Source organism: Pteronotus mesoamericanus, unplaced genomic scaffold, assembly GCF_021234165.1.
Source record: "Pteronotus mesoamericanus isolate MK-2021 breed Mesoamerican mustached bat unplaced genomic scaffold, CSHL_Meso_final contig_164, whole genome shotgun sequence".
NCBI lineage: Eukaryota > Metazoa > Chordata > Mammalia > Chiroptera > Mormoopidae > Pteronotus > Pteronotus mesoamericanus.
The window spans coordinates 2,098,419-2,121,622 of NW_026555065.1; the positions used below are offsets into that span (position 1 = coordinate 2,098,419).

General features: G+C 38.0%; 1 protein-coding gene across 2 annotated transcripts in view; it reads right to left on the reverse strand.

The window, feature by feature from the left end:
• The window catches only part of IQCH (IQ motif containing H), a 98,664-nt gene that overhangs the window by 69,687 nt on the left and 5,773 nt on the right, over positions 1 to 23,204 (reverse strand). For both annotated transcript variants that reach the window (XM_054564311.1, XM_054564301.1), the window contains exons 3-5: positions 17,651 to 17,734; positions 13,094 to 13,269; positions 3,123 to 3,314 (exon numbers count right to left, since the gene is read on the reverse strand). In XM_054564311.1, coding sequence (XP_054420286.1) covers positions 3,123 to 3,314; positions 13,094 to 13,269; positions 17,651 to 17,734 — 452 coding nt within the window. The remainder of the gene's footprint in view (positions 1 to 3,122; positions 3,315 to 13,093; positions 13,270 to 17,650; positions 17,735 to 23,204) is intronic.

A 23,204-nucleotide genomic window follows, 5' to 3' on the forward strand; every position in this document is an offset into this window, starting at 1 on the left:
GAAAACACCAGCTCAGTTGGTTGGAGAGTCATACCATAAATCAAAAGGTCACTGGTTGGATTCCTGGTCCGGTCACAGTTCTAGATTCCAGGTTTGGTCCCGCCTCGGGTGCATACAAGAGGCAACCAATTGATGTTTTCTCTCACACTGATGTTTCTCTCCCTCTCTCTCCCCTTCCCTTCCTCTTTTTCTAAAAGCAATGAAAAAATGTCCTTGGGTGAGGTTAAAAAAAAAAGAAAGAAAAAAAAACACCGCAAGAAGGACTGGTACCACAGTAAATGTTTACCTGAGTCTCCCTACAGTGTCTGAGGGGACCGTGTCCAGGAGGCTTTTCCCTTACAAGTGTGCCTTCCGTGACTCAAGCTTTTATTCCTACTAAATGAAAAGAAATACTTCTGACTGGCGGGTGGGGAGTTTGGAGGGTAAGCAGGTGTTTGGATTCATCAAACATCAACAAGCATCAAGTACTGAAGTGAGTTTACTGGAACCTTTTGGAGAATTAGGTTTTGTTACCTGCTAGAACGAGGAGGCTAAGGTTTGTACCAAGGCACCACGAAACAAGTGGGATCTGTGCTCTGTTTTCACTATGGCCGTGATGAAACATTCTGCTTTTCCTAAAGTCACCTACGTGTCTATACTGATTTTTAACAATGTGACTACAGCTTTTCAGCATTTGTTTACTGCATGACTTTGTTTCAAGTCTCAACTGCAACCAGTTAAATAACTCTGGTTCTAAATTAGATATGTAAAAAAAAAAGAAAAAGAAAAAAGAAAGATGATCTTTATATTGGATCCTTGAGTCTACACTGAATCACTCCTCCGTCTAAAACCATTATCTGCATAAGACGCAAGAGAATCTCCAAACAGCTCCAACTCTTATAAACAGCACTGTTTTTAATCTGTTGCCTACAACATACCAATGAGAAAAATCATGGTATCGTGTCATAAACTGCTATGCAAATGATGCTATTTGTAAGTATTAACATAATTTAGTGCTTACAGTCATAATCTCATTTCTAATAATTCTCCCAGAATGGAGCTTTTCTCTGGACTCTTAGCCTGCAGGATAGTCTTTCATCAAGAAGCTGAAATTTTTAATAACCTGCCAGCATATGTTTTGTATGTGCCGGGCTAGGCTTGATGACACAACATCTTCATTATCAAAAGAAACAGGTCTACAAACTGTAATAGGACATGAAAACATGCCTGTGCTCATAAAGTAATGCTTTGATGTCTAAATGTGCACCATTATGATGGTCTTCTGGAAAAAAGGATAATTCTAATCCTAAATTCTCAATAGCTACACTCAATGGAGATTACAGCTCACTTCAACTCTGAATGCAATTTCACTTTGAAGGCAAAAGAATATCAATAGTTTCCTAACTCCCCCCACTCCCCCCACCAAAAACTCTTCAGTGCTGTTTTATTTATTTATTTTTTTAAAAATATTTTTGACTTCTTACCACACCATGGCTAAGCACAGGTCTCAGAGTGTAAAAAGATTTCTGAATAATAATTTTTGCCTTATTAAGTTAAAAATGATTTAGACAGATTATTAATTATTCAAGAATTTCACATTTAATTACATTAATAATGCTAAATGTGTTTGGTGACAAGTTAAAATGGTATAGTTTAAAATAATTGAAATTAAATAATGTGTAGTCAGGCTTCTATGTACAATTCAGCCAATGTGGATATTTTAAATATTTTTTAAACTTAAACATTTAAAATTTATTATAGTCTAGTTTAAAGAGAATTTAAGAAAAGTTATTGGTTTGAAATATTGAGAGCAGCAAATATTTTTCACACTAACATTTCAGTTTTTTAAATGAAAAAGTTATGTTTTCATCATTGACTCTCAACAGTTTTGCTTTAAAAAGAAATTTTTATACAATATGAAATAAAATCCAGTTCAAAAATAATACAAGAGAAACCTCTATGGGCCTCAAAATTAAATACATTTTCCTTGTTCTATTTTTTTTCTAGAAGAGTAATTCACTTTGGTATCCCTTAAATAATATGTAAAAAGCTGGCCATGACAGGTACTGCATTTAGTCCATTCACTGATGTAGGGGGAAGAAAAGCCCAGAATAGATCATGAGGAGAACAGTAACATTTGTCAAAGGGAACTCTCTCTTCTGACTGTTCTCTAGATTTATTCCTTGTTTCACTTTCACAAGAATAATGCGGTTCTCTCTTGCATGCCCCTCCCTTCCTATCACTTGTGTCTTGATTCATATGCTTCCAAATGTATGTAAAGTAGGATGGATTCTCAAAGGAGATGCAAATCACTGCACAGCCCACTGCTACACACATCATTAGGGAAGGAATCAGTGAAAGGAATTTTCCTCACCAGTAGGTCAGCCAAGACAGAGATTTGGGATTAAGGAAAGCTAGGCTAGTCTGGGCCTCTGGATGCAAAGTGAGGCGCTGTTAGAATGGTGGGTTTAATTTATATATTATGCCATATAAAATTAATTATTAAGCAAGTTTGGAACAGATTAAGAAGTTGTAAAATTCGTCCTTCCACCAATATACAATACATGGAAGATTCTATATACGTCCACTCATATGCTAAGACATTTTACCTATTGTTCAGCTTTGACCTGAAGATTTTCTGGCTAGGATCTATCACTTTCTCAACATCTCACAGGGACCAGCAGTTACAAATTTCCTTGAACTGTCTTCAGAAACACATGACTGCTGACAGAATGCTATTATACATTAGCTTCCAGGTGACAACCATTCACTAATAGAATTTCTCTCTCATAATAAAATACAGGCTAGCTTATTAATATCAGTTGTTAGAAGCATATGATCAAGACTCACTTGGAACAAATGATGAAACTTGTAATGTTACCTGAATATGGTAAAAAAACAAACAAACCTATTTTCTAATTATTATAATCAATTTGAAGACATGAATGAAGACTTTTAGGGCCCAATGAAGGGACATTTAAAATAACCTAACCAGCCCAATTGCTCAAGAAGGGCAAAATGATTTGCCTAAGGTCTCACTGCTGAGTCTTGAAGAAAGTGCCTTCATCTCCCAGTGAAGCCATTTGATTTGCTTCCTAACAATTCACAGGCACCATATATTTGTGTCACCAATGAATACTTACCTGTGCCCATTTCTTGTTCCAGTCTTCACGGCTATATCTACTGCTCTCCTTTAGGACCCACTGGTGGCACTTGAGGTGAGGAAGAATGTCACAAAACGCAGTCCCGTTTCCTCCGAACTCATAGTCCATTTTAAAGACCCAGCGTTGGATTCCCAGGTGATCAGTGACCAGCTGACTCAGCTGTTCTATCATCTGTGGGGACAAAGACACAGCAACATTTAATATAGCTGCTTTCCTGGATCCCTTTTTAGGGTGTTGTACTTCTCACAGCTGTATTTCGAATGGTCTGTTCATTTGGTTATCTTCTAGTTATTAAGACAGATTGGAAGAAGTTTTAAGTGATGTATATATGATGTGAAGAAACCACTAACCAATGGGAACAGAGGAACGTTTAAAAGTATAGTCTTACATATGAGAAACTCTGAAACTATCATTTGCCTGCTTTTAAAGGCAAAATAAAGAATCCTTGAATATCTGTAATTAAATCTTGGTATTGTTTCCTCTTTTTCAGAGAAGTATGTGTTTACTTACTGATTTAAGTGTTTTTTTTTGTTTTTGTTTTTGTTTTAGTTTCAACACTGTAAACTAAAGTTAAAGACTGCACTAACTCTTTATAGTCTTGAAAACTATTTGGTGCTTTGTTAAGTCTTTAAATGTTATAACCTATAAAACATTTAACTTTGTCCTCATTAACCTACTTGAATGCATTTGTTTGGTCAGTTGGCTGAGTGTATTATATAATGTGTATTACATGAACACAATAGATAAAGGCGATAAAACATTCATGGAAGCAACTTTCCTGGAATACAGACCTATCCCACATTTTATTTAAAACAGCATTTCCTCAAGAACTGGGCTCAGTCACACAGAAACTTAAGGGGTAAAAGTTCAAGCTCTGATATCATGATGATAATATCTAACATTTCTCTCAGTAGGAGCCAGGCCTTTGACTAAGCTCTTTACATGTGTTTTCTCATTAAGACTTAGAAAACCTAGAAGGTAGGCACCATTTTTAGTTCATTTCATATATAAATAATTGAGACTCAGCTAATTTGAATAACTTGCCCATGATCACACAGCACTGAGTAGCAGAGCAGAGACTCCACCCAGGTTGCTCTGACTCCAACACCTAAGCTTGCTCTCTCTGCACTGGGCTGCCGAGCCCAACCTGCAGAGAGGTGGAGGAGAAAGGTGGGGCGGAGAAAGAAGTTAGGAGAGAAGCAAGAGAAGCAACTTTCCTTACCGTCAGTAAGTCATTTGAGATTATAGCTCATACTGTTCTAGTAGAGCTGTGGAGAAAAATAGCTCATTAGATCACTAAATGATTTTTTTTTTCTGGTCTTCTCATCAGACTTTCCCATCCACACTTCCCAGAAAAAACAACAACAACAAAGCAATACTAAGCATTCCTCTGCTGAGCCTACCCACTGCTGTTCTTGGCTATAGTCTTCTGTGCTTAAGGAGGTCTCTGCAACACTCCAATTTTCTTCTCTTTGATGACTTTTTGCTCACCAAATAGATTTTTAATTTTTTTTCAACTAAAAAATGTGAAAGGACTCAAGATTATGGTTCTGCTGAGGTCAGGAGCTGGAAGATTACAATTATTTTGATTAAAGGCACAGTCTGTTCTCTTGAGTTGTTCTCTTTTCAGCAGATCTTCCTGGGGATGTTACACTACACAGCAGTGTGGAAGTGATATCAAAATGGGCATTCTTGGGATCCCTGGAAGCCCCATGCTACCATGGAGTATTCAATTAGGGCAAAATGAAATTGTCTTAGCTCCCTAATTATCAAGTTGTGTCTGTGGATAATTTGGGTGTTTAAATGACAAGTACTCTGGTCTATACACCATATGGCTACGAGCATAGCCTACAAAGGTTTTTTAATGTGCTTTCCAAAGTCACATCCCTTCTTTCTCTAGTATTGTGCAGAGAAGATAGATTCTATATTTCATCATATTTTCCTACATTATGGTCATACTTTACAAAAGTAGAAATGGCCTTTGGCATGTTAATATCCTATAAAATTCCTTTGGAAGTGTAAAGAAAGGTGTAATGGCATAGCATTTTTTATTGAATATTTGGATGTACTGTATCTTCAGAGATTCAACTACTAACAAAATTATCACCTGTTCCTTCCAAAGCCTATTATTTTTTGCTTCTGAGAATCCTATAAATGGGCGTCTGTTGATGGATCCCCTACAGTAATGAAAAGGATCAATAGTATTGTAAAGACTGCACCGCAGGAAAGAATTATGTGCTATCTTTAAGTGAAAATTGAACAGTGCTTTAAAATAGCATCGCCATTTTTTGCTTATTTAACCAAAGCTGTCAATATTTCATACAGAGCACATGCCAGAAAGAGAACTCGCACGTTTACTTTATGGATCAAAACAGGAAATGCTCATGGTGCTCATGCTAGACTTAACAGATAAATAAATAAATTACTTTATCATAAACCAAATGACTTTATGCTATTTCCAAACATTTATCATTTTCTGTTTGAGTCTATCCGTTCAAAAGATGTAATACAGTTTTAAATTGCCATTCATTTTACACTGGTATAGAACAGAGGTAGAAAAATGACTACTGCTAAAATCCAACTCATAGTCAGGGATATTTATTAACCTAAATTAAAATAATCACAGCTTTCCTTCACCAGCTTTAAGTTTATGATGCACATCGGTAAAAAGTCAGTACTATTGATTCATCACCATCTGCAAATTCAAAATGCTGACACATGCAGAGAGATTAGGTAGGATAGTCACTACCTGGAAAAATCTCAGTGGTGTACTTCAATTCTTGATGACCTCAGACATGCTTTCCAAACAAGTAAAATAGGACTCCATTATAACCCTGTTTATTGTGATGGAATTTCCATATGCCCACATACCGTAGATGAAATGACATCCCTCAAATCTAATGTTTCTACAAGGAGGTTTTAAATCCTACTTCTGAATACCAGAATTAGAGGAAGGTTTTACTGCATTAAATATACTTACATCTGTAACCACAATCAACATATAAAGTTCTACAATGTTTCATGGCAAAGATTGCCTGAGTTCTCATCAGTGAAGACAAAAGCAAGACTCAATATAAATATTGCACATACATTTTAATATAATGTATTGTACATGTGTGAAAATTACTTAATGTAATACACGAGTGAAATTGTATCATTTAAAAATGCATTTCACTTGTATGAAGTCTGTCAGTCAAGTATTCTACTGGGAGGCAGAGTTAAGCACTTTGTCATCTTCAGATTCTAGTGGAGGCTAATGACAAGGGACACAACAGTTCAGGGGGAGCCTTTTTTCTACTCCTATTAAAATTGCCTGTGTCTTTTCCAGACCCTGTGACCTTTAAGAGCAACTTCCTTTATGAACCCACATATTGCCCAAGGACACTCTTGCAAGATAGAAACATTTTAGGGCAATGTAATAAGCTAATAATATCTTTAAACCAGTCTTTGAAAAGTATGACTTATTGAAAGGCTTGATTTTGGGGCTCAGCAGATGTGAAGTGCACAGCATCATGATCAGGCAACTAAGAGAAGGAGGAGGAACCCTAAATATTGTCCCTCACAAAGTGCCTTGCTGTGCATGGTGTTTTAGTTTCTCAAGAAGCAGTTGCCTGGGATCAGTTTTGATCGGCTCAGAGTCATGGTCAGGGGGTGGAATGAAATAAAGGTCAGGATATTTTAACAGCCATTTATCTTTTTATTTCCTTTATTGTGACAAAGGATAGCAGTTAAATGGGAGAACACCAGCCAGAGTTAACTCAGAGATATTTCTAGTGGCTAATATTTTTTGTCTCTGAATAGTTTGGGCCCTAACTATTGACTGGAGGAGTATATAGCTACAGACCTAGCCCAGGACAAAGCCCAGAAGCAGTGTTATTCCTGGAGCCGTTTTACCTCCCCCTTCTTTTCCCCCTCCTCCCTTTGTGGCTCCTTCCTGAGGAACCAAAGGGGTTTTATATGAGTGGAGGATCTCTGCAGCCCTCTGCAATCGGCCCTCTGCAACCTTGTTTGGCAGAAAGGCTCACTCCCTGGAGCTCTCCAAACCCACGCCTTTTAGCCAAGAGTCTTTCACATTTCTCAGGGTCCTGCTCAACGACCCGCTAGCTAAAATGACGATGGATTAACTAATCCATGATGTGGCAATACATATTGATAGAAGATTGGTACATTAACAGCATCTTCAATGTCTTAATCCAAATGAATAAATATTTTGGGAATTCCAGCAATTTCTGCAAGGACAATACTTTTCACCAGGAAGGCCTAAAGTAGATTCCAACAAATCAACCCAAGTATTCCACATAGTCCTTACTGGGCAGGGCTGGCTCCAGGAGACCTGGTGTCCCCGCAAGGTCAAGGGGGTGTGCTACGTTTGAACAGAGCCTCTCTTGTCCACCCCACATACCTGCTGGTGACCATAGATGTCACATATTCCAGGAGGGACTGGCACATTAGCACTGGCAAAGACCCGCTTACTTCCAGACTTGGTGCTATAAAGGTGAGCTACTTCAGGCTCTGGGCCCAGGATGGGTATGTCTAACATGTCCGCCACAGCCAAATCATCTCTGTGGGGGAGGCCGCTGACGATGTAGGCATCTTTTCCTCGGATGAGATTTTTTATTCTTTTGATTGCCTTGGGACTATACTTCAGGTGAGTGGCCAGGCACATATGATGCTTCTGGGGGAAGAGCATATTATTCTTGTTAAAAGATGTTCTTTTTCTGGTCCATACACCTAATTTATAATGTTGCACACAATAAATGCATTATTAATAGCAGTCTGGGTTATGACCTATCCTGTTGTTTAGCAGTTTAAATTGATAAAAGCTGTTGGGGTGAGGCTCTATAATCGCTCACATCTTTAGCGTGTTGGAAATAGGCTCACTGGGAATAGAACTAATTACTACACATCTGTATTTATTTGATCCACGTGGAATTATCCTTCTGTCAGAAGGAAAAGAGGCTGGCGGCCTTTGGATAATAGTGATTCATCTCTGCAACACTTCTGGCATGGTTTAACACTAAAGCGTCTGGAAAATCAATACAAAAAATGAAGAAAAATGCCTCATAGTATTCTTCACTGTACAGGACCCCTAATCTGGCAACTCTTTAAATGATTCGGTAGGAAAAAGGCAGTTGGCTTGATGCTCTCTTTCCAAAGTTCTGCTTCAGAGAATATGTACTTTTATAGTGATTATCATGGTTCTTGGCCAACAACTCTGGAGAGGATTCATAAAAAAAAAATATTTGAAAATTTTAGCAAGACCCAAGCTCATTTTCCAGTGGAAAACTCTCTTACTTTTGATTATTTAGACCCAGCTCAGCAATACATGTGACTGTCTCATTCAATTAAATAAATAATTCTGGCATGCCTAATAGAGGCTGAGGACCAAGCCAGATGGTCATCACACACCAAAATGAATACAACCATGTTTCTGCATGCAAGGAGTGGGGACACAAATGTGTGCCGTTAATGAATAACTAATACAAAGCAGAGGAAGGCTGTAAAGAGCTACAGAAGGCCTCAGAGGCTTGGAGAAGGGAGGCAGAAGCCACATGCTGATTGGGAGAGCTGAAAGGGCAAATTACTCATCCTCCTTGGGCCTCAGTTTCCTCACCTGCAAAATGAGTATAATGCTAGTACTCATAGGGATGCTGTGAGGGTTAAATGAGATAATGCATGCAAAGCAACTGGCACAGGGCCTTGAACATAATAAGCACTTAATAAATATTAGCTACTATTATTATGTAAAAGAGGTTGGGGTTGAGGGGAATTTTGAAGGATGGGTAGGGTTTTAGCAGGTAAGGATGGATGTGGGGAAGACGTTAACCAAGGATGAACTATGAGAAGCCACGATCATGCTCACTTCCTCTAGAGAAGGGCTGGGGTTGGGAGTCAAACAGTTCTGGCTTTGAATCCAGCTCTACAACCTATAAGCCACCTGAACTTGGGCAAGTAACCTAGACTCCCTGAGCCTATGTTTCTCCATCTGTTAAATGGGAATAAAAATACCCATTTGCTGGGTTGCTCTAAGGATAAAACAAGACCATGAATGTAAACACCTATTATAATTCATGGCACTGAGTTGCTGTTCAATAAATGATAGCACTTATTATTACAGAGAGAACTCTCTTTTTAAAGACATTAGAATGTCATGTAAATAATATAAGGCAAGATGCCAGCCTCTTAGGGAGTTCAAGGGATGTTGTAGACTAGCAACTACTTCCCCAATTCTAGTCAAAATTATCTACTCCACATGGCATGAAAATGTGGAGAAATGCCGAGCAGCTATTTCTGGGACTATCAGTGTCACCAGTGTGCAAACTTCTGGTGGGTATAATAACTGCTGAGTATCATAGAAAGAGGCTGAGGAGAGCCATGGGATTTTAGTCCTGCCTGAATCTGTAACTTGCAAGGTGATTTAGAAATCTCAACCTTTCTGAGCCACAGTCTACCGTATTCAAGTGAATGGTTGGACTAGACATTTTGAGGGTCCTTCCAGCTCTCAAATAACTTTTCCTTTAAAACCAGAGCTCTTCTATACTTATTGTTGAATGGGTATGGAGTTTCTTCTTGGAATGTTGAAAAAGTATTGAAAATGGATAATGTAATGGTTGCCCAACAATGTGAGTGTGCTTAATGCCACTAAACTGGACACTTAAAACAGTTACAATGGTAAATTTTATGTTATGTATACTTTATCCCTTCTCCTCCCCTCCAAAAAAAAAACCCCCAGAGCTCCTCTGAGAAGAGAATTTATTGCTGTACCCCCTATTGGGCCCTTCCTCCAGAGTAGGTGCTCTATTCTAAGCTCCTTTGATCTATGCAATATGCCTTTTCTACCATAATTGAAATCCATTTTCACAACCTACTTCCAAGAATGCAGTTCTAGGAAACCCAGTGTTCCATTAGACGATGGCTGGTAACAACACCTTCTCAGTCTGTGTTTCCTGTCTGGTTGATCACTGTCTCCCTTGTTTCTTTTATTCCTTTCCTTTCCCCACAAATAATTCCAATTGGAAAATGTAAAACTAGTAAATATCTGGGAGAAGTGGTGACTTGAGTCACGGTGTACATGGTGGGCTTTTCACGGTACCTGGAACTGTGCTTCAAGGTGGCAATCCTCTCATGTTAAGTTCACAAGGTCAAAGCATTTTGACATGTATTTTCTCATCTGAGCAATACCGCTCCGCGCCAATTCACATCTCCTCTTTTGGAGATGAGGAAACTGAGGCTCAAGTGATTTGCCGAAATTCACACAGCCAGTTAACAGCAGAAGTCAGATTTAAAACCAGGAGTTAGCACAGTTGTCACGCCTCAGCTACCACAGTCTCTCCCATTTTTCAGGTTGAAAAGTGAAGGCTTCTACCTTTCTGAAGTGTGATGAAGGGTGAGCAGATGCAGCAATAGATGTAACGTCAAAGTTCTGAGCACTTCTCCAACCAGGGTGAATTTCTATCTCCTCTTGGTTTGCTTACTTCTTTTGGCAAGTACTCTACCTGACTCTACCTGACTTACAGTCATCTGTGGGATTGCCTTATTCTTCAGGCAAGATGGTACACTAATATTGTGTTCAGTACATGTTTATAAAGATTTGAATATGAGTGAGTGGCAGAGGACACAGTACTGACTGCAGGTCTTGTATGACCATTTAGAGAAAATAAGTATCATTAGATCCAGGCAATGGATTACACGGCAGACAAAAATCTAAAATGGTCCTAATTCGATAGCATTATAACTGCATTTAATTTATCACCACTATTTTTTTTTGACCTGAGACAAAAGGTAGTTGTTTGGGATGTCTTTATAAACATTAAAATGTTTAAAAATAGACAAGATGACCTTATAATAGCACCTTTACCCAAATCCAAATATTGTATAGTGCCTTGGAGATTTGGGGGATGCTTTTAAAAAAATCTCCTCAAAGTCATCCATTTGAATGAAAATCAGCAATGATACAATCTCTTCAACCCATTACAAAGAAATAAAGCAATAACTAAACATGAGCAGGAGCTGATTTGAAAGTGAGAGTTTAATTTCTGTATTCTAAAAAGTTGATTGCCTATGAGTGATTACTCAAATAATTTAAACTCAAACTATGAGAAGTATTAAAATGGACTTAAAATATTCCCTAGCTGTTTCTACTCACAATGATGCAAACCTGAATTACAAATAAAATGCAGTGCACCTGTGAGTGCCAACTGCCTCTCTCCTGCTTGAAAGTTGGAGTGGGCTGGCAAGGGTACAGTTCTCAGGTAATAGGATTATAGAGCTGGGAAGGACTTTGACATGATAACCCACCCTCTCATTTTATAGATGAAGAACAAAGAACAGGGAGGTAAAGGGCTTGCCCAAGGCAACAAAGTTGTCAGGAGCGAAGCTGTCATTCCAACTCCTGATAGTGTTCTGGGGTCAGACAGAGTTTTGTTCATACTCTGATCCCACTAGTAACTTTGGAATAGAAAAATGAGCCTCGGGTTCCTCGCCCATACAAAGAGATTGGTCGTTTCTGTCTTGCTGCATTGTTCTGATAATGAAATGATAAAATATATGTAAGCATTTGATACAGGTTAAGTTCACTCACTTTCCTTCTCCCAAACTACTGCCCCTTCCCATTCTATGCCTCTTTAATGTACATGGGCATTTAAAATGTGCAGAAACTCTTTATCATCAGCTATCAGGAAAAAAATCAAGAAATTACACACAATAACAGTTTTTTCTTCCTTGCTTTCTAATGTCCACAGTAACTCTGCCATTGGGGCCAGGGCATGACTAGCAAGCACAAAGCAATGCTTGCATCGGTTGTGGATACTGGGAGGTTCCTAAGACTATAAGTATGTGGTGATGATTTGTCCTTCTGTCTTTTCTTTTGCTTGTCCCATCCTGGCTTTTGCCTTGCTCTTCCACAGCCCAGGGGTGCAAATGAAACAGAGAGCTTTGTGGGGAACATTAAGGTATCCAGTTATTTAAAAAAATAAAATCTTCGTCTCAGTAGAAGAGAGCACAATCTGATGACAATTCATTGAGTACATCAGCAAAGTAGAAAGGCTATAGTAATCCTCTCCAGCCTGGGCCGGCCTTTCTTGGTAGGAGGGGTCAAAATCATGGTGCATCAAAGACGTTAATGGGTAGTAACTCAACACATAGATATTTCCTACATAAAGCATGCAATCAGTTTCTCTGGCAGTAGGTAGCGGGTTGACTTTGGTGTATCCTGCTTGTGAATGGAGAGCTATCTTTACTAGCAAATTCAGATTCTTGATTGTACCAAAAAAAAAGTCTCCACAAAATTGCATAGTTCATTAGGTATTAAAATGTTGGTTGAACATGGAAAATTTAAATTCTTGTTAAAATATAGAGGAGTTCAAGTCACCTCCTGCACTGCCTTATTCTAGACACTGTCCTCGTAGTGCCATGAATTTCTGAAAAGCTCTTGTCTAGGGATGGAATTTCACTCAGAATTCTTTCCGTTCATTAAAAATCAGTACAAGTTATGAAAAAAACAATCTGAACCTTGTTCATTGTGAACCAAGTGATGTGGTAAATAAGACCAAATTCCCCTGAGGGGGTGGAAACAGAAGGAATACTAGTATGGAAATCAGAAAACACCTAACTAGCTTTGTGAGCATGGGCAGGCCCAACCTTTCTCTGCCTTGTTGTCCTCCGCACAAAATGAAAATGGAACCGTAGATGTTATAAATTCACCTACTTGGTGGTACCAGCCAATAACCTCCGGCTTCAGCTACAGAGAAACTGGGGAGGGGTAGCTCAACTAAGTCTGAAAGTTAAATTGGGGTATTTATTTCCTACAGTCCAACTAGTAGTATAATCAGTAAAGCTGTTATACTTGCAATAATATTTCACTGATGTGTACCAGAGCGTTGCAAGTTATAAAATTTCCAATTTAATTTTACTGCATCCCTGAAGCTGTAGTAATTAGAAGACAAACTCACAGTGAAGATCTTTATAGCTTCAGGGGTGATGATTTTGAACCTGTCCTGCAGGTCACTTCTGTCCTCAAGGTTTCCTGATTTGACAGCTGCCTGTAGACTCAGGATTTTATTGTAATACAGCAGTAACTCATCATTCATTTGATGGGAGCAGATGTAGATGACGCTCACATTGTCATCTAAAAACAACAGGCACAATGTTAATTACTGGTACCAAGGTAAATGACATTATAAACTCTGGCATTGGATTGATGTAGCACAGTTTAAAATAAAGAACATATCCAAAAGTCACATTGATGTTAATTTAGATAGGTTTTGTACATATCTTAGCAATGTAACTGGCTTTGAGTCACTAGCATTTCTTTAAAGAAAAGATAAATGCGTGTAACACTACCACCAAAAAAATGGACACAATGATTCCTTCAGAAGGAGGGCCGTGAGGGGCCATGGAAGTGTCCTTTCAAGTAATACATAGGGAATCAGCCCCAGAGCTCCCATTAACATCAGTGGGAATTGCATCCTGCTTTAAAAATTTATCTCATTAACATCAGTAAATTATGAAACAGAGCTATTAACTTTAGAAATCTGATGAAATGGCAATTTCTTATTCTGCCTAGACTTGGCAGGGCCAATTCAGGGAACGTCCTGTCCAGATAAATGGTATTATTATGACCACAGCAATGGTTATTTCAGGAAACCAATGTTTTCCCTGCTCTACTCCCAAGGAGGAGTAGATTAGTTATATAAGACATCTAGTGATTCTTGGTTTAAAGGAAACACTGTCTTCATATAAGTGTTTTCTTTCTTAAGAAGTGCCTCCTATTATGTACCTAGCAAGAAATTCTAATTAGATATCCCAGCCAAATGGAATTGTGAGATGAGATTACTCACTCCAGGCTGCAAAATATGTTAAGGACAGGAAATCAGCAGCCAATGAAGTCATTCATTCATTCATTCATTTGTTAGTTCATTCATAAAATAACTGATAGTAGGGGCAAAGAACTCAACAAGACATAGAAGAATATACAGGAATCAAAGCAACTGAGATGCTGCCTGTGAGGAGCATCCATTTCGCGTGCACTAACAGCCATAACACATGGTAGGGAGTAGTGAGCACAAGGAAGTACGCTGGCCATGTGCTTAGGGAAGTTCAGAGGAGGGAGCACTGTAAATATTTCCTTGGTCAGGCAGGGCTGAGAGGGGATTTGAAGACTCCTCTGTTTGGTTTGGCAGAGTATACAGAGCATAGATTGATTAAATTCTAGCTCAGCTGCCTAGGTATGTTATTTAACCTTTGTAAGCTTTGGTTTCTTCATTTGTTAAATGAGGGATAAAATCACTTGGGGCAGGGCACAGTTTTAGGGACTATTAAATGAAAGAATACATTATATATCTATATTTCTAAATGGGGTGGGCAAAAGTAGGTCTAGAGTTTGTATGGAAAAAGACGTGGAGGTTATGATTATTACAATAACTTTATTAACTCTGTTTTGCATACTCACAACTGTATACATAATTTGCCAACCCCTGTGTCTGGCACATAGTAGGTACTCAACAAACAGTACAAATGCATGAATCTCCTCTGTGGCTTACACTGCCTCTGCCAGCCAACGGTTATTCCCCACGCCGCCCTCCGCACCTGTACTCCTTTCATCCATTCAGCGCCTCAAGATTTAACACAATGGAGTTGTGCTCTTTGCTGTCCTGTCTTACTCATCTTGTCTTTCCAAACTCCTAAAAGATAAGGTGTACACCTTTTCTTATATTCCCCCAAGCCCTGGAACAGTGTGGAATATGCAGGAGGCACTCACTAAATACTTGTGGGTTGACTGAAGGGATCTGGGAGAATGGAGAGATTTAGGAAGTAGAAAGTCTTACACCATTAGTGAGCCCCACGGCACACAGGAGAGCTCTCCCCCCCTAGAGACAGCATCTGTGGCTAAAAGCAATGTCTTCTGGATGGACCTCATGCTGGGTCCACTGTAGGTGCACCATAAATGTAAATATGTAAGTGGCTCCTATTTAATTTTGGAACCGAAATGCCACATAAATCTCAAAATAAATTAACTTAAGAGGCAGTGGGTAAAAAACCTGTATCCAATTGCTGAATGATCCAATTACTTATCCCAAATCTTGTCTTGTCAAGAAGAGACTTCACCAAACTAGTGGTTTCCAAAACCAAGCTAGTATTTTTTTTTAAGCATTAAATAAGGACACAAAAACAAATTAAAATAACTTAAAGACTCCACAAAAGAAAAATTTTTTCTCAGGAAGAAATTTCTACGTTTCAAGTAATAACAAATCATATTGCTAATTTCACCTTTCCTGTTCGCTTCTGGCAAAGGAATACATATCACAAACACTATATCCAGTATTAGCGTGGGCTTGACTGTGAATCTATACATGTTCAAAATTGACAGGTAATTTGGGAAAGGAATTAATATGAAAATGAAGATTGCTTTGATTGCTAAGCAATAGTCAATGCCAATCGCTCTCCTTCTTAACTCTTCTAGGAATTGAAAATACTAGCCATTGGGTTTTCACCTGACATCCTGACTTCTTGGCCAATACATGAATGACAAGTCTTACCAACACCATCTAAACAGAATAAATCAACACTTTTTACTAGGAATTAATGGAATTTAAAAAAAGATAACCATGTAAAATACAGCATAAGGAATACAGTCAATATTGTTGTAATAAATATGTATGATGTCAGATGGGTACTGGAATTATCAGGGTGATCATTCCCTAAGGTATATAAATGTCTAATTACTGGGCTGTACACCGGAGACTATTATAAAGGTAAACTTAAAAAGAGAATCATTTATTCTTCCACAAAATTATTACTAATTTTCCTATTTTTTTAATTTCTCAAGCAAGTAGTGTTTCTATCTTCTAACTTCTATTTCTAAACTTTCATTACTCCTCTTGAGAGGCTTAAGGATTGTCTTGTTGTGTCATGCGGATGGTGTACCAAGAAGAGGCATTTGGTTCCTAATCTCAGAAATGTTCACATTAGCAATATTTTCCATTGCAGGTAGACCTAGACTGAATTGTTGAATTATTTAAAATAGAAGCCTAATACTTTCAAGTCTTTTCTAAAAATGAGAATCTTTTATAAAGAAATTCTTTGGCAATAGTTTGTACTATATATAGAGGGAGTATAAAAAGCTAAGAAAAGAATTAATTCAAATAAATTAGAGCAAAGTCTGCCCTCTGCTGCACTTGAGTGGTTTCCACCCAGTCAGGTTTTTAGTTGAAATAGCTCAGCACTAACAAATCAATCTCAAGTCATTACATTTTTTTTTTGTAATGCTGAAAATCAGTATTAGTGCCTAGATAATAGATTAAAGCAATTACATTATTATTATTTTAGGACACTGTAAATTTCTAGTACTAATGTACTTTTGTTACCAAATGGCATTTATAAAATAATAATGATGCTGAAATATAGGTGAATCATGTAAAGTATGTCATTCTGGAGAGCCAGCTAAGTTGGTCATTGATCATTTAAAATTCTTCTTTGTTTTGCTTAAGTAAGGGCCAAAGCAATTATATTTTAATTTCTTACAGGGTAGCTAATAAAAGCCTAGGTTTTGTTTAACCCAAGTTTTGGCTAGTATATCCCAAACTGGTTCAGTATTATTGTTTAGCCTTTGCAACCTTTATCCTTTAAGCCTAACCGGGACTCTAGCTTCAAACGGTGTCAGCCAAAGCCATCAAATTCTTGTGTCCTTTGCTCCTGGCTCCAGGTGGTGTCTGATTTAGAACTGACCAAACCAGTATTGGAACTTAACTAAAGACAAAAATGTATCTATCACTCAAGGTTTGTATTTTTAAGAATTTTCTCCGCTAGGCACCTCCTGTTATTTAATAACTAGATGCTATATATTTAAATAAAGTCGTCCTCATTTCTATCTTCATTTCCTTCTTATTCTTATAATTAAGGCACAATGCTTTTAATTTCTGATACTACCTTCACTCATTCAGCAGATAATATACAGGGTCCGGCAGAAGTAATGCCTAGTGTGGCTGGAAGGGTAATAATATGGGTGTAATAATTTATAGCTTTAATTTGAACATTTCACCTAAAATCCCATGTGGTGTGCTTGAATGTGATATTGTTATGTACAGAATTACATGCTTATGATTTTGTAATAAAAGATTTTATAATAAAAAGGGGTGTTATTTGTGCCGGACCTGTACAATATTGATGCAAAAATGTTGACTTCATTCACTGCAAGATTTGGTAAGTGAAGAAGTTTGGAACTATAAGAAAGAAATTCTTATCCAAACCTTCAGCAAAGAGAATTTAAAGAACTATTCAAGTAAATTGGTTAAAGACGTTATTTTAAAGTTCAAGTTGACTTCACTATAAACCTATTTTTTAAAACAAAACATTCAATTGCTCTGCAAGTAAATTAGAAATCCAAGTCGAGAGAGAGAGAGAGAGAGAGAGAGAGAGAGAGAGATAGAGAGAGACTAAATAAACATTTTTTATCAATATCTCCTGATAAACATTCCAAAGAATCATTTGTGTAAAAGTATTTACTGTACCTAAGATGTCACACAGCCGTCCCAGCTGCATGTTCTGCTGTGTGTTGAAGTCAGCAATATTTTGTCGCACAGGCTGGGAATATCCTAAAAGGCAAACAAGGGGTCAAAACCTAGAGAGAGCAAGTCAGTGTATGGCAAAATGGCACACTAGGATTTCAAAGTGTCACAGTTCACATTTCCAGGAAAGAATGTTCTCTGGCGCATCTTGCAGAAACAACCTCACTCCTGAGAGTGAGGTCCTTGCCTCTCAGGGGACTAAACGTTATTCCGGAAGATGTGCTGAGCAGCATTTTCTGCGAGAGAGAGAGAGGTTCCTATTTTTCAATACCAACAAAGCTGTTGGGAATCAGGGTTATAAAAACCTGATTTTCTGACATTTTCTGACAGAGATTTTCTGACATTTAACGTGAATGTTCAGAAGAGCATGTAAGAAAATTATGCCTTTTAAAAGAAAAGATTTTGGCTTTTTTAAATTACGCTTCTGTGATCATTCTAAACTGACAAAGATTTCAGACAAACCCCTTGATGCCAGAAATATGTATTGAAGTGATTCTAAATACTAAAGAAATATGCTTTCTGCTCACACAGTCACAAGGACTTTTAACCTTTGAAGGGCAATAAAGGTTATTGCGGTCAGCGCAGTATTTTATCAGCACTAATGCAAGTTCTGCCAGTCGCCTTCGTGTCCAGGGGAAACAGAGCAGGAGGAAAACACATGTGGATTACTCTTTTCCAAAATCCTTCCACAGAAAAAAACAGCAACACTTCCTGCTGATATTTCAGGGGTTAAAAATATGTAAGTGAATGAAAACATGGATTTAAAAGCCATGCATACTCACAAGTAAGTATAATTGCTTATATCAAATTCAGCAACTGTAGGTGCAACTTTTTTAAAAAATAAAATTGCTTTTCACATTTTGAAGAGATGCTTCAATGCCTCCTTGTGGTTAGTGAGCCCAAACACATGTTTCAAGTTAAACTGCTATAGATAAAGTGATTTTAAATACTGAGTCTTTGAGATGTGACACAGATTTCCTTTTCAGCATAAGGAAAACTATAGCAATTCAGGCAAGAGGGTTTCAGATCAAATGAACTCTGATAATTGGCTCTTTGCTTTGATGTCAGTGTTTAAACACTAGACAACGTCTGGAAATTAAATGAGTTTACAATTCATCTGAAAGTCTCCTTTTGGCTTTAAGCAGATGAACTTAAGTAAAGAGACAGAAGGACAAATGGGTTGTTTGAATTATTTCTGAAAAATTATTAAATTCTAAAATAATTTGGGAAAGACTCCACAGAAGATTTGAATTAATATAGACAGCTACAAACAATGCGGTTTTGGTGTATGGTTGCAATATCGTAACTTGGGATTTTGCTTACATATAATTCTATCTATATTCTGATAAATGTTTAGGAAGAGGTATTTTGAATAACTTACGTATCAAGAGTATAAGAAGGCAGGAAAAATGCCTAAAGAAATACGGTATGATTAAGAAAAGTGCCTGAGAGCCTTCCATGAACACATTTCCTTTCAAAAGTAAAGATAAAAGGCAGTGTGAGATGTCTCATTAAGATGATGTCCAATTTAAAATACAAAGGATGTCTGATCACTTTCTTGCCACAAATGCAGCACAGGAGTGACTATGTCTGCATTTCAAACAAGTGCTTGAGGTTAGTTTTCCAGCAAATTATTTAGTACCTCTGTTACCACTGATCGTGGAAGCATATAAAGTTCCTATGCAGAATTATGATAGAACTGGTTACTCAGTTAACCCTACAAATACATGCACTTACACATGTACGTTAACAATCTCAGGACATTGTTATAGAGGATCACATGAAGTAACAGATACGGAAACATTTTGTGAACTCTGAAGTGATGTGTAAACACAAGGCATTTTAATGTTATGAGGTCTGTGCACTTTCAAAGCTCATAAGAACAGCGAAGTCTGTGTATGTTGTAACAAGTGTGACAGACCATTCTACATGGGCAAGATACAATGCAGCGCACATTGCCATCAGCAGAGCAGATGCTGGGAGTCAATTTAAAAAAAAACCAAACAACAGATTTATTTTTATGTTTGGTATATCTACAACGTATATGTGTTGACTAGGTGACCTAGGTGAAAAGACCTCATCAGTGCTGATGGAATATATTAAATACAACAGAAACTTAACCAGGAAACTATCAGCAAGGATGCTGTGGATTTGGGAACTTCAGCAGATGTGCCCAGTGGCAATGAAAGATCACAGTTTGGAATATAATATACAAAGATGGAATACTTCAAAGGTCAGACTAGAAACACTGGGAGGCGGGGGTGAGAGACCATCTACTTCTACCCTGTCATGTTATAGACAGGGAAACTCAGGAAAGTGCCTTGTCTCTTGCCCAAGGTTGCATAAACCTGCAAATTACTATATAGTTCAGATACTACAGATTTAGCTCTTGCGACAAATGTGGTTACATAAAATAAGAGAAAAGGCAAGACTCTTCATGTGTGAGCAGAGAACTCCAGGAGGGTCAAAGATCCTGTGCCTCTTTTCTGACTTTTATTTCGAATTGCTGTGATAGGCAGAAAAATGGGCCTCCAAAGGTGTCCATGTCTTAATCCCTGGAACCTGTGGCAAAGGGGAAATAAAGTTGCGAATGGAATTAAGGTTGCTAATCAGCTGACCTTAAAATAAGGAGATTATCCCGGATTATTTGGCTGGGCACAACAGAATCAAAGGTCCTTCAAAGTGGAAGATGGAGGAAGAAGCATAGAAAGTTAGAGATGTGACGAAGAGGGGCAACGTTGCTGCTTTGAAAGTGGAGGGAGGGGCCGAGGGCTTTCCTTATTAATTCCTTTGTGAGTGGCTTCTAAAAGATGGAAAGGGTAAGAAACTGGATTATATCATAGAGCTCCCCTGGAAAGGAACGCAGCCTTCTGACACCTTCATTTTAGCCCCTTTAGGACTTCTGAACTGCAGAACTATAAGGTAATAAACTTGTATCATTTTAAGCCACTAAGCTTGTAGTAATTTGGTGCAGGGTGATAGAAAACTAGTGTGATTGCCCAGCTTCCCTTAACCCCAGTATGTGCCACCTTTCTCAGATATTCTGCTTCTCTTTCACTCCAACTGAAAGATGAGGGAAGGCCAAGACCCTAAAAAGAGCTCATAAGAAGCGTTAGATTAGTGTTATTGTTAGATGTGTTGTCATTGTTGTTATTATTATTATTTTTCTTAACTTCAGCTGAGCCAGACTGAAATTCTCAAAAGGAACCTAATTTAAATGTAGAGAAATTATTATTATTACAAACATAAAATTATATTTGAGCTATCAAAGTACAATTCTTCTAGTTTATGTAGCTGGTAGGCCCTAATCACTATCCAGTGTGTCTGAACACCCTTTTCTAAGAAGACGCTCAGTCTCCCCTCACTGTCATTCTCTTGCACCCCTTCTCCACTATGCTGTTTTCATTTTGTCATCACGTGGTTTTTTGCTTGCTGGTTTATTTGTTGTACGTCTCCCCTTGCCCCTGCACTACTCCCAGCTCCTGTAAACAGATCGTAAGTTCCATTAAAGCAGAGACAGGGTAATATCCCGTCAAATGAGTGAATAAAATATGTCTTAAGATCCTACTCGAAGAATCTTTTAAATTCCTAGTCCTTTCTGCCACATGCTCTTATCATCTTCTCTCCTCCTTTCAACTCTTAAAATTGGCTTCTCCAACCTGGAGAACTTCTGGGGAATTCAAAGAATGATCAATGGGATTTGTAGCTTTTCTAGGTCCTCATCTGCCTAGAATAAAACAGCATTGGCTGAAGGCAACTCCCTCTTTATAGAGGGGAACACAGCCTCTTTCCTATGGCTATCCTCATCACCTGAAAAGTCTTCCTAATTTGATAAAGCATTCCATCTTTTTTTCAAAATATTATTGCCTCTGATTTACATCAAAGAAGGGTACCTATGAGCTGCCTCTCTGAAGTTTCCCAAGTACCTTTGGTTCTCTGTTGAAGCAAGGATGCTCATCAGTGGTTCAGTCATGCTCGTCGATTAGTTCCTATGGCTGTCGTTTCTCCGTCTTCACTTTTACCTTCACCTCCTTTCTCATCCCCATCCCTACGCCCACACAAACTCCTGTCAGGTGATGCTCATTGACTCTTTTAACCCAGTAAATTAGCTGAGGTTGGATTGACTTTTCCTTCACAGAAACCCAAAAGCACAAGCAAGGCAATGCTCAGTGACTAAGCCTTCTTAGGACTGGCGCTTGCCTCTCTGACAGGCCCCTGCCCCTGAAGTGAAATCTCATATTCTTGGACACTTTTTCACTATCCTTTGATATGACTGAATACAGAAATATATATAAGAGTCCAACTATGTTCAAATAAGAGATTTGCTCACTTGCCAAGCTATGCCACCCTCCACACTAATTTTTTTCTTTTAGAATGAAAATAAAATTTTTTTTAAATCAAAATGTTATTTAAGTTAAAATTGGTTTGGACTTATTATTATAACATAAATTAAGTATTTTTTAAGTTTCTCAGTTTTAGTTTTACTGTGGTGAATATTAGTAGATATAACCCACTCAAACCTACACGTTTTAGGGTCCTCAGTAGTCATTACAAGTGTAAGTTTGAGAAGCTCTGAACATATATTTTAATATTTTTATGAGAACAAAGATGACAAAAATTATAGTTTTATCTTAGTATTTGAATGGCACTTTTTAAAGCACATCCTAATGTTAATCCATTTCATGAAGAGCCCAGGAGCACATGTTACTTGATAACCAGTTCAATGCTGTTCCTGTGTGACATGGTATAACACAGACGGCTCAAGACCAACTCAGTAATTTAATAATACAGGGTCACAAGGCGAACTCTTACCTAATCAGTGAACGACTGTTGATTTTGATTACTTGGATGAATACAACATGGATGAATTGAAATATGTTTTAATTTTAATTTGGGCTATAACTAAATGTGAAAGTTTAAGTATATTCTGTTCCCAATCCCAAAAGATCTGAATATTTCTGGAGAAGGCTGTCTGGGAGATCTTGGCAGTGCCTCTGTCTACAGAATTTAGTGCGGCAACACCACAGCTCAACTATGGATTTCATGTTACCTGACAAAATACGTGTCAAGACTGCACAGATTTGATGGAAAGTCCTATTTCCAAGCCCTGAGGTGGAAAGACCAGAGTCTATCTTGTCTTTGAGTTTTCAACTTAAAAATGAGAAAGTAGAAAGGTGCCAGTGTGCTTGGAGTCATAGTAAAAATGTGATTTCAGATATGACACTCTTGGCGGTGGTCCCCTGCCTTGCCTGTCTTCACAAGGTCTTAGCTTCTGTGGGAAGAGCATGGAGTTAGGCAGCAACTCTCTCATGAGCACTTGTGGCTTCTCAGTTCAGTGTTGGGGCAGTTGTGTACAAGTTCAGTTTTCTATCTTTTAGGCATTTGTAACAGTACAGAACAGCAGAAATGTTTTGTTTTGTTTTGTTTTCCTGAGCTTCACAATAGCAGGGTCCATAATTTTATGGAATGGGATACCTCAGAGACCACTCATTGTATT